General features: G+C 38.0%; 1 protein-coding gene across 3 annotated transcripts in view; it reads left to right on the top strand.

Annotated features, from left to right (window-relative positions):
* The window catches only part of LOC120785911 (gamma-aminobutyric acid type B receptor subunit 1-like), a 50,790-nt gene that overhangs the window by 25,488 nt on the left and 9,818 nt on the right, over nucleotides 1–15,484 (top strand). For all 3 annotated transcript variants that reach the window (XM_040120888.1, XM_040120889.1, XM_040120890.1), the window contains one exon: nucleotides 5,855–5,935. In XM_040120888.1, coding sequence (XP_039976822.1) covers nucleotides 5,863–5,935 — 73 coding nt within the window. In that variant the 5' untranslated portion in view covers nucleotides 5,855–5,862. The remainder of the gene's footprint in view (nucleotides 1–5,854; nucleotides 5,936–15,484) is intronic.

Genomic DNA, 15,484 nt, shown 5'->3' with positions numbered 1-15,484 from the left:
TGCATCGTTTCATGGCTGATTGAAAAATGATAAATTTAATCAACCCCCCAATCCATTCCATTTTCCATTAAGTTCAGAGTAGTAGGGAGCATGAAACAGGATGAAGTAAAATGGTGCAGTTTGCCAAATTTTCTACTGTAAGAAAAGCAGTGTGAGTGTTGGGATCATTTACATGCACTTTCTGGAGTCTGATATTACATTAGTCAGTCACTACTGCTGCTGCTGCTGTCTCTCTGCTCTGTGCCTCGCCGCCATTTGTGATTTTGTCTTAATTACCAGATGAAGAGAGAAGAAAAAGAAATGCTTCAGCTCTCTCCTTTATTCTCCTACTGGCCCTACTCCTAATCAAGCCACCACAGTTGGGTCAAAATAAATGTCCAGTCCTTTCAATTGTGCTGCAATTATTCCTCCTCAAATGGCTAGGATGGAGTGGAACCTGTGAGTCCCTGTGTTTGAGGTGCTGTGAGCTGGCTAATGCATACCAATTTTCAGGTCAATTGCCTCTCAATATACTAATATAATGCTATGGGAGCCCGTTCAAAGCCTCATGTTATTTTGGGCTGTCATTAGTTTAAAGAAAACATCCACTTTTTACACTCTCATACTGAATATAAGCAGTAATATTAAATGCATACCAGGAGTAATTTACTGATTAATACCCTATGCATTTCTTTAACCATTTGTGGTTCTAGGGAGCGATGTTTTTATAAATTGGTCCCATTAAAGTAGGCTTATATATGCTCTGGCAAGGTTGGATTACCAACTGGGGAAAGCGGGCAACTATCCCAGGGTCTTCAGAACTGCAGAAGTAAGATACACGGTGACAGTGTGTCAGCTGCTTTAATTTAACTGAATTTGTTTAAGAATGGACACCACTGTGTCAAAAGACTATTTTAAAGACTTTTGTTTTGTCCTTGTCTAACATTTCAATAATGGACTGAACAGATAGCTGACTGTCCAATAAACTCCAATGGTTTTTTCCTCATTACTGAATTTCAGTGGCTCTAATTAAGCAAACTGTAAAAAGGAACCAGAGTAACAGCGTAGAAAACCTGTTACATAAATACATTTGAAATGTTCATCTAAATATTGCAACTTTTACAGTAGATTTTTTATCGTAATATTTCCTTACAAGCGTACATATCAATGTCTCCACTGCAATAAACAATATTGCATGTTGGTGAGCCTTCAAAGCTTATTGTATCTGAACAAATAATATAGCAAAGGGTCTAGGTCAAAAGATGCAGTCGATATGTGAAGCCAGCTAGCATACCCTCACTCTTATGTAATAAGCTTGATTGAAGCCTTCAACAATGATACATAAAAACAACTACAAACTGTGCAAATGTGATGGAACTAACTTATATTACAGACAAAATATTCAGTTAGGTCCATAAGTATTTGGACAGGGACACAATTTTCCTAATTTTGTCTCTCTTGTAAACCACCACAGTGGATTTGAAACGAAGCCATCAATATGTGATTGAAGTGTAGACTTTCAGCTTTAATTCCAGGGGTTTAACAAAAATTTCACATTAACTGTGTAGGAATTACACACAGTATGTTTTGGGTCTTTATCCATCTGTACTCTGCAGCACCGTCGTATCAGTTCTGCAGCATTTGGCTGAATCTGAGCAGATAGTCTAGAACTATATACTTTAGAATTCATCCTGCTACTTCTAACAGCAGTCCCATCATCAATAAACACCAGTGACCCAGTTCCCTTGGCAGCCATACATGCCCATGCCATAACACTGCTCCACCATGTTTGACAATGTTTGATGTGGTATGCTTTGGATCATGAGCCGTTTGTTTCCTTCTCCTTACTTTTCTCTTCCCATCATTCTGGTATAAGTTCATCTTAGTTTCATCTGTCCAAAGAATCTTATTCGAGAACTAGGCAGACCAATAAAGGAATTCTGTGAGCATCCACTTTAGTTGTCTTCCGTGGTCTTCCAGGTCTTTTGGTGTTGCTTAGCTTGCCAGTGCATTCCTTCATTTTTAGAATGGACCAACTTGTTGATTTGGCCACTCCTAAAGTTTTTGTCATCTGTCAGATAGGTTTATATTGTTTTTTAGCCTAATGATGGCCTCCTTCATTTGTATCAACACCCCTTTGGACTGCATATTGAGAGTTCACATGAACAGCTACCAAATGTGAGTTCAACACTTGGAATCAACTCGACCTTTTATCTGCTTAATTTGTCATGAAATAACGAGGGAACAGGCTACACCTGGCCATTAAATTGATTATCAGTAAATTGTCCAATTACTTTTAAGCCTCTGAAAATGAGGGACTACGTATAAATATGGTTGTAATTCCTAAACTGTCACTGAAATATTTTTGTGAAACCCCTTGAATTAAAGCTGAAAGTCTACACTTCAATCAAATCTTGATGGCTCCATTTCAAATTCATCGTGGTGCTGTACAGAGATAAAATTACGAAAATTGTGTATCTGTCCAAATACTTATGGACCTAAGTATAACTTCTGCAGTTCTTACTAACTTACTTACTTTTCAGTCGATATGGTAAAACCACTCAGCAATTATGGAGCAACCTCATTCATGTGGAGTCGTACCTTGTCCACCTGATGAATCTTTTAACTCTCTTTTTGGTCTCTACCAAATTCTAGCTGGTGAACATAGGAGCATTTAGAAACTAAAGAGCCAGATATTTCCATCTGTGTCTGTCTGCTGAGCAGGTAGTGTACAGTGGCTTTTTAGAGCTTTTGTAGAGCTTTTACTCTGCTCCGGTCAAAAATGATGCTATGAAAGCACTGACAGTGAAATAAAACAGTAAAGATTTGGTCCAGACAGCTGTAGTAAATGATGAGCTGAAACACACTATAATACTCTGTAAAGGGAGCTGCAGATTCATCTGATAATTCTCTGTAGGTTCATCAATATGAGTGACCACTATCATAATGTCACATTGTTTTCACATTGTCATGTGATTCATTGTTGCTATAAAAATATCAATAATAGTTGCTTTAAGGGGTTATGTGATAGCTACAGAGTTATCTTCTCTGTTTCGGGTACATACATTTCCACTGCAAACCTTCTGCTCCCCACCACTCTATTCTACAAATTGAAAAAAATGTTAATAGCACAAAGTAGTCAAAGTATATAAAAACTCTTTCACCTTTGGTAGTATTCCAATCGCAGAAAAACTGTTAACAATTAGAAAAGATTTAGGGGCAATGGGGTGTTAATAAGGGCCCTGTATCTTATTTTTTACCCCGGGGCCCTGTGGCAGGTTAATGCAGGCCTGGGCTCTGGGAAATTTTACAAATAATAAACCTTCATGGTTTGAGCATGGTTCGTCTGTTCTTATCTTGCTGGACCCATCAGCAGCCTTTGACACAGTGAACCAGTGCATCCTGCTATCCATACTCTCTAGTATGGGCATCTCGGGCAAAGCGCATTCTTGGTTAGAATCTCACCTCACTTGGCAATGTGTCATGGCAAGGACTAATTTCCATATCCCATCGCCTCTCCACAGGGGTGCCCCAAGGCTCGGTGATAGTGACGCTTCTCTTTGTAATATACACTACCTCCCTGGGTCCAATTATCCGCTCGCATGGATTCTCATATCAGTGCTACGCAAATGATACCCAACTATACCTGTCGTTCCCGCCAGATGACCCCACAGTCTCAGCGCGGATCTCGGCTTGTCTGTCAGACATACCTACATGGATGAAAAAAAACGCGACCTTCAACTACCTCTATAAGATTAAACTTTTGGTGATCCCCGCCAATCAGTCTATCCATCACAACATCAACATCAAAATCGCCCCCTCATCTCTCACACCAACCAAGGTTGTGAGAAACCTGGGTATCATCTCTGATGACCAGCTATCCTTCTTTGACCAGGTTGCATCTGTCTCCCGGTTGTGCTGCTTTTTACTATACAACATAAGAAAAATTAGACCTCATTGGATTAAGTACGCCACACAGTTCTTGGTACAGGCCATTGGTTATCTCTCACCCAAACTAGTGCAATGTCCTTCAAGCAGGTCTCCCATAATCCACACTAAAACCCTTAGAGATGGTCCAGAATGCGGGGGTGCGTCTGGTTTTTGAACAGCCTAAAAAGGCACATATCAATCTGTTGCTCATTGACCTCCACTGGCTACCCTTTGCGGCCTGAATAAAATGACGTGAATTCTGGGTATACACCCATCTACTTAAACTCATACGAGTTTATGCTCCTTCTCTGCCACAGCGTTCCTCCAAGGAACGTTGCCTGGCATTGCCATCCCTCCACGCAAGGCAATCTCAGTCTAGACCATTTGTGGTTCCCTGATGGTAGAACAAGCTACCAAATGCTATCAGAGCAAGGACGTCCCTCCCTATCATCAAGAATGTCTTGAAAAGTAATCTATTCTGAGAACACCTCCTCTCCTAACACCTTTAACACCTTAACAAGGGGCCTAATTCACACTTACTGTGCACTTCTTTACCTGATCTCCTTGCACTTTGTCTCATTGAACGGATTTAGTACTTGGTGCTTACTTCAAGGTCTCCTACTGTACTTAAGCTTGAGTGTTGTTCCTCATTTGTAAAGCCTTTAAGATAGAACTGTCTGCCAAATGAGTAATGTAAATGCAAATGTGACTACACAGTGGTGTCCTGACAACTGTTTTACTGACATCTCTTATCTATGTGGAAATAATGCAGCAAATTTCCAGCAAGGCCGATTCACTGCGTGCGTTGTCTGACACTGCCATCCCTCGACCATAGTTAAAAAGAGTCTCTTTGGGTCCCAGGGTGTCCTTTGACCAGCAACAATGATTGTTGTCACTATGCCACCATGACTGAGGACTTGTCCTCTGAGAATATTTATTAAATGATTCCATGTTTTATTATGCATCTCTTTTCCCAGCATCCATTACAAAGAATTGACTTGGATTTGGACTGCTTATCTTGTATAAATTTATTTACTGATGCTGTTGTTACTCAAAACATGTGTTTTGTTTTTGTAAGTGGAATAATTGGTATTGTTGTTTTTCTCTGCTCGATCCCTGTCGGTGTGTTTGCTGAACATCAAATTAAGATGAGAAAACAGAAATTCTCTTGTCTTTGAATCTATGCGACCAATGTCCAACACATTGCTTCATTAGTACCTGTTCTTGTCACGCTCACTGAGTAAGAAGACCAATTATTGCCGCTCATTTATTTTCACACAGATAAATGTTATCATCCAACAAGTTCTTGACAACTAAATAGTTAATTTGGTATTGCTTCTAAAACAATCAATTTGCGTGTATTTTACTCTAACACCCCTATTGTCAGGACAATATCAGTTATAGTGTGTGACCATCAAAACACATATGAACATTTAAAAAATGATTCATATGAGCTTTAGTGCTCTGCCACCTCTGTTGTAGGAATTACTTAAACTAACTTAAACCTAACTCAAATGGTATGATTTGAAGGGGGATGTATGGATACAAAACTCACTTAAGGAATTATACTCCTTATAGTACAGCGAAACAATTCATATTAGAGTTTGTATAATGATAGGGGAGTGGTCCTTTTTGCTGACCAGACAAGAGGGGTCAGTCAGAGTACTGATATTTATTGTTATTCAAAAGGATTATTGTTTAAATGAGAGCAGGTCTCCTTTATAATCTTAGTTATAGTTTTAGAGGGTAGGTCCAAATTGATTGAGTTGCAAGCACAACAAACACAAAAAAGTTCACTTTTAGCTACCCACATTTATTACTACTAATAATAAACACTACTATAGTCTATATTGAAATCCCTTTTCAATGCAGAAACTTACTGAAATGTAACATAACTTGTAGCTTCCCCTTTTGAATTTATTCTCCTCTGTCTTTTGTTTTTCAGGTAGAGGGATGGCACTGTCCTTTCTTCTCTTCACCGCCGTGTTGCCCTTACTCAGCGTGTCTGCGTATAATAGATCTGCTGGTAATTACTGTTCTGTCTCACGCACAAGTGTATGTCTCTGATACAACGTCTCCAGTTGTCTGTACAAAATGACTGTGGGTGCAGCAGTGCAATGGCTGATCTCTGACCCTCCTGGTCTGTTGTGCATTTGTCTGTCTTGTGTTTTGTGTCAGTGAATGTGTGATGGTGTGATCACGTTTTGATATGTGGAGGGTTTATATGTTTTATATGACAACAAAATTTCTCCTGATGTTTGTGAATCAGTAATCCTCTTGCTGCAATTTATTGCAGTGCTTAAAATAGCTAATAACCTCTGTTGTATTCAATAGGAATGTTTTGTCCTTTTTTATGTTTTAGTTGACAGTCTTGAAAAAGGATGGTGGCATGTTGGAGGAGGCAAAGCTTCATACTCCTCACAGCAAGGGAGCACCACCAAAATTCATATGTAAACATATTTGAGAATTGTCCTCAGAAGTAGCCTGGTTCTAGTCCTCTGGATAACACCCCACATCCCAAATTTGCTCAGCGATTCAATCAGGTCCATTGTTGTTCTCCTTGTTTCCCTGATTGGAGAAAAAAAAATACCATTCAGAGCTTTGTAGGCAGTGTTACAAAACTGAGACATTATCTTTAAAAAGTACTTAGCAAGGTAGCTACCTCGTTATATTCATGAAAAATAGTGACAGAAAAATTGTAATATTTCTTTGATTGTCATGAGAAGCATATACTGCTCCTGGCAACTGCTACCGCAGCTTTAGTGTTGATGCTAGTGAATGGTTAGGACAAAACAAACAACCCCCACCAAACAGAAATTGACCAACACGAACACAATGGCAAACTGAATGAATGAACTGAAATGAAATTGTAATTCAGCAGACTCAGAAGACTATACTGCAACATTCAGGGTTTGAATCTTGCCCGGGTTCTTTCGAGATAAGAAATTACATTACCAGTACAACATAGTTTTTCAGTGCCTTTGGAAACTGTCACAAATCACTGTTAAAAATTCTTCATATGACTGCTGATGTGCTTCTGCTATGGTTAAACTACAAGTTCCAAGCCGTTTTTGTAGGGGTTGGGTGATTATCGGCCAATATTTATCACTTTTCCAATGATGAGAATTGTTATTTGTCTGATCTGATTGCTGATTAAATAAATACTTTTTAAAAAGCGCACCTTTGGTTCTGATGCACTTTCCTCTCTCTGAAAGGTTACTGCATAGTCTGGCTTAAAGTCTTACCCCCAGCTTAATTGGATTGGTTATACGTCACGACTAAATAGTCATTTAACACTATACTCCATATTTGTGGGAGAGACTTGGGAAAGAGGAATGCAAAGAGGGGTATCGCTGAAATGAGAGGCTTTTTTTTCAAATTAAATAAATGCAGATGTTGCAATAAACATCACAATCATTATGATATATTACTATGGTGACAATAACCAGGTTAAATTTTTTTGGGCTAACATTTCATCCATACAACCATTAACTATACCACTTATCCTCTGATGGTCTTGGGGTGGCTGGAGCCAATCCCAGTTTACGTTGGGTAAACGCAGGATTTTCTTGCTGTGAAGTGATAGTGCTAATCGCTGTACCAACGTATCACCCTGAGCTAACATTACTCCACTGAAAAGGCCTGAACTTGTTATGATTTGTTGTAACATACTAGCAGAAAAAAAGAGACACTGGTAAGCAGTTTTTCAGGAACCCCCATTTAAAGGCAGAGGTGATTTCAGTCAGTGGAGCCAAAAGAAATGGCTTTTAAATCAGTCACTTATCTCTTCTTCCCGAGTAAAAAATCGGTAACCCTAATGTTCATTGCAGTTTGTTGAGTTGGTGTTTATATATGTTATAGTTGACGATGGCAAAAATGATGGTGGCTAAATAGCTAACATTAGGAGGTTTAGCAAACTTAATGTCAATATTGCGAGGGAGTTATAGCTTTGCCCATTACTAAATATGCTAGCTAGCAACCTATATAAACATTTTACACTGCAATGGTGGAGACATAATCAAGCACACTTCAGGTCTCTTGCTTCACAAGCCAGAGAATATCTCTGCTCAACACCCCGTCCCTGAGCTAAGTGAGTGTGTTTTTAGTGCAGTAACAGCAGTCTGTGACAGAAACTGGAGGTATCTCACAGGAGACCATGCAAAAAACTGTGCTTTCTGCACAACAGCCTGGTGCTATTGAATAGGGAGTACTGAGGGGTTACTGGAGACAAAGATTTGGAGAAAAGGATTAAAATCTTATTTTAAATTTCAGTGTTTTTATTTATTTTTACTTTACTTTTTTTTTTAAGAAAAAAGCTTTCTGGGAGCTATTTAATCTCAGTTGAGTTCTTAAGAAATACTGCTTGGAGCTCCCTGCACTTTATTTTTGAAAATATAATTCTGAAATGTTCTCATTTCCAGTATTTAATTAAACATGTTTACAGGCATTTAAAGGAAGTTTTGTGTTGGGGTTTGTGTTAATGTAAATTTTGACACAAGTGTTCATTTTTATTGCAAATGTTTATCAGCACAAAATATTGGTTGTTGGTCTGCTTGATAACTAATAATTGGTATTGGGATAAGCCCTGCAAAAAAACATTGGTCGATCCCTACTTTTTTGGCTCAGTAGTCCAATTTTAGGTCCGAAAATTTTTGCAGGCCCAGGTATTTAAACCAAAGACATTCCTACATCACCGAATATTTTTTAACGACAGAGAGGGATTTTAATGGCGACTTATAAAAGAACATTTAGTCTATAATCACCAGTAAGAGTTCCCATGATGAGCCAGATGTTAATTTGAACACACCACGTCTAAAGACCACCTACAGGCTAAAGTCATACTGTAGTGTATGTGCATCTCATCCCATCTGTCACATCGAGTGGAAGAAGTACTCAGATCCTTTACCAAAGTAAATGTACGAATACCACAATACCATTACAAGGGGTCGGGCGCCTCCAAAGGGTCACCAGATAAATCTGAAGTTCTGCTATACAAATCTGTTTTAATTTTTAAAAATCTTTCCTCTAGGGCTTTTTTTGTGTGAAACATTTGATAATTTAATCTCTTTGGGCTTTGAATTGTTATTTAAATGGTACCATGTGAGAACTTTAGAGGTCTCTTTTTTTGTTTTTGTGTAAGGAGTCACAAGTAAGAAAGGTTGGGAAACACTGTTTTAATCTTAAACAAAGTAGGCTGTTGTGTTTATGATCTTTGTTTTTTTTTTAATGTAAAATCTTTACCAGAAAGGTAACCAGCTATCAGATACATCAAGTGGGGCAAATCTTACAATATCTCCTTTTGGACTGCAGTAGAAGTATAACGAAGAATAAAATTGAAATACTCAAGTAAACTAAAAGTACCTCAAACTTTTATTTACGTAAAGTACAGTAAATGTACTTATTTACATTCCACCACGGCATGCAAGTGAATGCACTAATTTAAGCCTCACACAAGTAAGTGCTTGGAAAGGCAAACATAAGATTTAAAGCATTCTGGAAAATCTTGTCTTGCTCCAATTCAAAACTCCACCAAAACTAGCAAATACAGTCCCTGTAGTCTTTGATCAGCTGTGGCACTGGCTGGCAGATCCATGGAGATCACATCACTGTGGAATGGATCAATCAAAGTTTCTGCTAACTTGCTAGCTTGATATGTGTCACAGAAAGGTTTGCTGCTTTTGCTACACACGGCATGCAACTCATGGGCTCCTGTCAACAGGCAGTCGTTTGAAGGTTTCATGAAGTTTCATGAAGTTCAGGAGTTATGTAACACAATTCAAGCTATTAAATTCATATTCTATGTTTTCTAACTAAGTGGAGCTGTTGAAAACAAAATTAATTTAAATGACTTTACTGTTAAAAAAAAAAACATTTTTTGTTTTTAGCTATTTTCTTGCAGCCCCATTTGGATATCAGCCTCACTTGGGGGTACTAATAGCATGGACAGGAAAGTTCGGGTTCATTTTTTGTTACATTTAGGCTCAAAAACTACTCAGTAAGCATTAGGATTGGGGTTTGGGTGAAAAACAATTTCTTTGTTATGGTAAGGGAACCTTTGTCATCATGGCTAAAAGAATAATTATTTGGTTGAGTCTAGGGAACAATTGCGATTGTTGTAAAAAAAGGAAGACAATGTTGACTGTTGGTGGGAAATGGTCACATTTTGGTCATATTGGTCATTTTTTAACAGACTGACAACTACCTATTATGTTGTTTAGGTAAGACGACGTCTTACTGGAAACTGTTTTAAACTGATAAAGCAATTATACAGCCTGGGTTCACAGAAATGTGCAGACAGCAACAGCGAAACAACATGGATGTTTCTTGGTAGGTGCTCATCTTCATGCCTTTGTAATAACATAACAAAATTGAGTAACCTCCTGGTGAGTACCAATGAGATTTTAAGTTATTACAAATCCTGTCCATTTAACACAATTTTATTTGGTTTTGCCAAAGACCAAGAAGAATTAAGCCATTTAATTTCAAAAACCATTTTCATTAATTAGATTCCATTCTTCTGTTTTTGGCTAGACAGCAACAGCTGGGCCAGCCCTAAAAATGGGAATGTGAGTGAGTGATTAAGTTACACCATTGGTCAGCCGAAAGCCACGTGACTAAGTACTGAAGTTACAACATTGGTGGTTATTCTCTCCAAATGAATTGGCCCCTTTGGCGACCTTTCTTCACAAAAGCAACTAGCAACAACTCTGATGACTATTTGGACGAACCTTAGCTACTTTCCATAGAAGAGAGGTGCCTGCATTGCCCCGCAAACTTGAGGTCGGGCTTTCCGTCCGCAGGCACACCTCTGTTTGTGTCTCATTCAATTGACTGCACAGCAGCTGAGAGAGATGGGAATGGGCTTCTAATGTTCTCTCTGAGTGATCATTTTACAAATCAATATAGCCGAAATCACAACACAGCCATTGTCTTTAATTTTTGTGTACGGTGATTTTTGTCAGACGGTGTTGTGGTTATAAAGTCAGGACTTAAGCAGTGTAGAGGAGCAGCAGCTTGGAAATGGCTTGGAATTGACTGTTGGTCAATATGTAGTCTTAATGGGTGCCGTTTCAGTCCCTATTTCATACTTGTTCTGTTGTCTTACAACAGAAACAGAAAAACATGTAAATGAGAACAGCTTTACTGGGAATTTGGTTGTGTTAAATTACTGTATATGATGACAGAATTGATCCTTCTGGGCAGGGATGATACCAGTCTCACACAAATCTGTGGAGAGATGTTCTGCCATTCTTCACAGATTATTCTTTTCATTTGCTCTTTGCTGGAGGGGTTCTGTTGCTCTACTTTCAGCTTTAAAATACTCCAGAGGTTTTCTATTGGATTCAGGTCAGGGGAAACAATTGTCCAGGTCATAGTTTTTACTTGTTTCTTCTTTAAAACTCTTTAAACTTCTTTAAAGTGATTTTTGTGGTGTGTTTGGGATCATTGTCATGTTGGAGATTTCCTCTCCTGCTAAGCTTGTTGAGACTAGGAATCATATTTTCATTCAGTACTTGGGTATACAAATTTGCATTCATGGTGTCATCAATAAATATCATCTCCCCTACACCTTTTACACTCTTGCAACCCCTTATCAGCACCTCCATGTTTCACAGTTGACACTATGCAGTCACTGTGGTAGGTCCAGGTCCATGCCAAACATGCTGGACCCAACCTGATCCAATTCACTAAAACAATAGTTTCCACAGATAATGTGACAAGTCAGAAGCACTTACCCATCTGTTTTTCAATAAGGACTGTGTAAATAGTGAATTCTGTCATTTTTTGAAGATGACCGCTGCACTTACTGTTACTGGTAGTATGGTTCTTCCTATACCTCCTAACCACTGCTGCAACTGTGTTTTAGCTTATGTTCAGAAGTCTATTCAATTCAATCCAATTTCATTTATAAGGCGCCAAATCATAAAAAATCATAAAAATCAAAAAAAACTCCCTTTTAACAGGTTGAACATAGCACAGTACAGGTACAACATAAAGATGTATAACAATAATGAGACTAATAATAAAACTAATAATTATAATAATAGGGTGAATAATTGAAAACTAAGTATAATTATAGTAATGACAATCATAATAAATGAAGCAGTGAGTGTTGAGCATAATAACTGGGGCATTAGGTGGTTTGTAGTCACAGATCCAGACTCTGCAGCACCAGGGGCAGAAATAAAGCCTACTGATGCTCTCCCTTTATGAAGTCTCACAATCAGGTTTCTTACTTGTTCAGGCTGTTCCTTACCATGTTGAACCATGTTGCGTTAGACATATCCCAGGTCAAAACTGAGGATGCTGTGGTGTCCACAGATTCTTTTACAACCTTGTTCATGCAATTAGCCTTAACTGGAAATCACAGGTATGATCACTTTTGTTGCAGTGATCACAGGTAAACAGACTTTTGTTGCACTGGCCACAGGTGTAGTCACTTTCGTTACAATGAGCTTGTACTTTGGAGCCTGTATTTTCAGGGTAGTCTATCTAACCTGTTTGTTTTAATTACACATAAAATCAACTTAAAAATAACACAATTATTGTAAGATGGTACATTTTTTTTAACTATTTAACAGTTCAGTGATATTGCACAGGGGAGTACTCAGTCTTGTTATATACAGTTTGTATTCAGTATTCTACAGTTATGTCTCTGGTCCTTTTCCCTCTGTTATATGAGTCAGTCTCTGGGCATGAAATTGCTGCCACAGCTCTTGAGACTCATACTCGACAAGCCCCATTTCCCACCTCTAAAAGCCCAGCTTAGCAGGCAGGTCCAGCCCTATATTTGAAAACCGATCTGCAACCAATAGGAGCTGAAACCATTAATAAATATTTGCTGTAAACTCATAGTGCTTATTATGGTGCTTTTATATCCAAGCTTATGCTTTGACAGTAATGCTCAGAGGCAGATGTCAGATCTCTGTAATACAGACATAAACCTGCTGTCAAATTAGTGAGCTGTTATTTCCTCTTTGTGGTGGTGCATTGGGGGTGTTGGTGCGGGGGAAGGTTGGGATGTTTGCTATGGCAGTCACGTCTAGTGGTCATTCTGGCCTCTAGGGAGAAATGCGGTGAATGTTTAGTAATTAGGGTTTTACACTGTGAATGAACCTGTGTGGAGTGGCAGGCTCCAAATGTATTATCCCGACAGAAGGCAAATCAGTGAGAGGTGGAGAGACTGGAGATAATCAGATACACAGAAAACACTTGTGATGTTCTTTCAGTGAAACAGAGGTTTGCAGTGAACTGGCAGGAAATAGGAAATGCCCGCACACAGAAGAGGCTCATCGGATCTGGTTTCTTCCAAGGACTGATTGATTTCATGTGTTTTTAATGGATTACTGATGGCCATAGTGTGAAGTAAGGTGGTCGGTGGTGAGTATCAGGGTCAATTCTCATCTACTCAATTATTTGATCAACAGAACATTTATCCTCAAATATTATTATAACTGTTTAATTGTTTAAGTTATTTTTGTCAAATCATAAAAGAAGTTATTTCAGGGAACCTTTTTTTCGCTTTTCTCCACCTCCCCCTGAATGGTCTCCTGTGCCCAAATACTAACGAGGGCCTGGACATGTTGGTTTTCATGTATTGGTTGTCCTACTCCACACAGATGCAGTAGTAAACATCTAATTGTTGTTGTGTTTGTTGGAGTTGTTTTCAGTCACAAATAACAATAATGCCAGCATCCCTAAAAGTACCTGAAACCTACATTTAATTCCCAAATGCAGGTGGAGAGCAAAGGAGAGAAAAACAGAATCTGTGACAATGGCTGAGTAATGAATAAACTGAAAATAATAACATGTCACAGGACAGATTAAATGTTGAGTAAGACTAGACATCTAAAGCTGTGTTAACAGTCAGAATGAGCTCATCAGATTTTGATATTTCTTGTGAAGAAATTTAATTTTGCCATTAACACACATTTAATTGCTGTTAAATATGCTTTAGAATTAGTACTACACAGAAATAATTCCAAACTAAGCAGGTGGCAAAATTAAATTTAGAATTTATCATGAGAAATTACAGACAAATGATATGCTGAGGTATTCTGTAAAGTCCTGCATTAACAGGAATCTAAACAGCTAGTCTTTGTGGCCATCACTAATCACTGAATATCCTGATAAGACTTCTCTGAAAAATACAAATCATGTGACAATACAGTTTGTAAGCACATTTTTCTTCATGTAAAGCCATTGCTCAGTTAACATATAATCTTTGCTGGCAGAAACAAGGAAAAACCTCATATTGATGCTGTGTTACTGGAGAAAATCACTGTCAAGTGAGATTTCTGCTGGAAACCAGGTTTGCTGGTCCTTTAGCATGTGCTTAAAACATGACAGAAGTCTCCATCTAGTGGTAGGGTCCTGACACAGTCAGAACAGCATTTTTCTAAAATTAAAAATAATAGTGTCTGAATGTACTTTCCTAAACCGGCAAACATTGTGTTTCTCTTTGTTTCTACTCTGTTTTTTATATCTAGGTTTTTTAATTTTCCACATTGTTTGTCTTATCACTAAGACTTATATGGGTGATATAAGACAGAAGACCTTGTTTCAAAGCTCCAAAAAAAAAAGTTTTTATCAGGCAAATGATTTATAGTACACATAATGCTGGAGTTATGGTGTGCCTTTTGTTTCTGTTAAATTGAATTTAAAAAGGATAAAGGCAGGGGTACTTGAAATGAAGTAGTTCAGACATAACGTAAATTTGACCATGTCTGGACACAAAAGTGTTTAAACATGTTCAAAAAGGCAAAGGCGGAGCAAAAAGCCTGTTAGTCATAGAGCTGTCATAGAGCCGGGTGAAATGCACAGAATGATATACTGAAAATGGGGATAAGCATGCATAATTTCAGACAGGCCAATAGAAGTTTAATCCACTTTCACACCTCCACACCCCTAAAGTGGGTGTGATTAGTGGGTTGTTTATTTCAAAAAATTACAAAATTGTTGGACCCACCCCACAGGTTTCCACCATCAAAATGGCTGTTTCACATTCCTAAAGACAAGGATGCAGGAAGGCTGGGCGCTCAAGGTTATGCGGAAAATCCTACTATCACTTGTTACAAAAATTAGCAGTTCATAGAAATTAAAACACGTATTTATACTGTATATTGCTTATATTCCTTTTTTACTGGAATATTTGTATGTAGCACTATATATATGGTTGTGGAGGATTAGATTTTCAATCAAAATGTGCATTTGTTATAATATATTAAGTTCTAAGTTATTTCATTTTCTACATTCAGCATGTAATTTAATTTAAAAATTTGAGTAATTTCCTAAAACAGCTGGTCACTAGTTTTAAACAAACATTATTCAAACAAGAGGAAAGTGCATTTGTTAGGGACTATTTTCTGTGGCAGATTAATCCACATTTGATGCTCTAGTTAGTATTTGTAGCAGCATGACATTTTCAGCGGCATCGAATCAAAAATCCAAATTAGTGTATTATTTTTGTTTGTACTATTTTAGAGTGAAAAAATGGAAAGGAGCACCATATAAAAGTTTGGGCACCCCAAAATATTTGAGCTTGTAGATCATTTGTACCAAGGTTTCAGACCTT

Source organism: Xiphias gladius, chromosome 24 (genome assembly GCF_016859285.1).
Source record: "Xiphias gladius isolate SHS-SW01 ecotype Sanya breed wild chromosome 24, ASM1685928v1, whole genome shotgun sequence".
Lineage (NCBI taxonomy): Eukaryota > Metazoa > Chordata > Actinopteri > Istiophoriformes > Xiphiidae > Xiphias > Xiphias gladius.
This window is presented reverse-complemented; position numbering and strand designations above follow the sequence as displayed.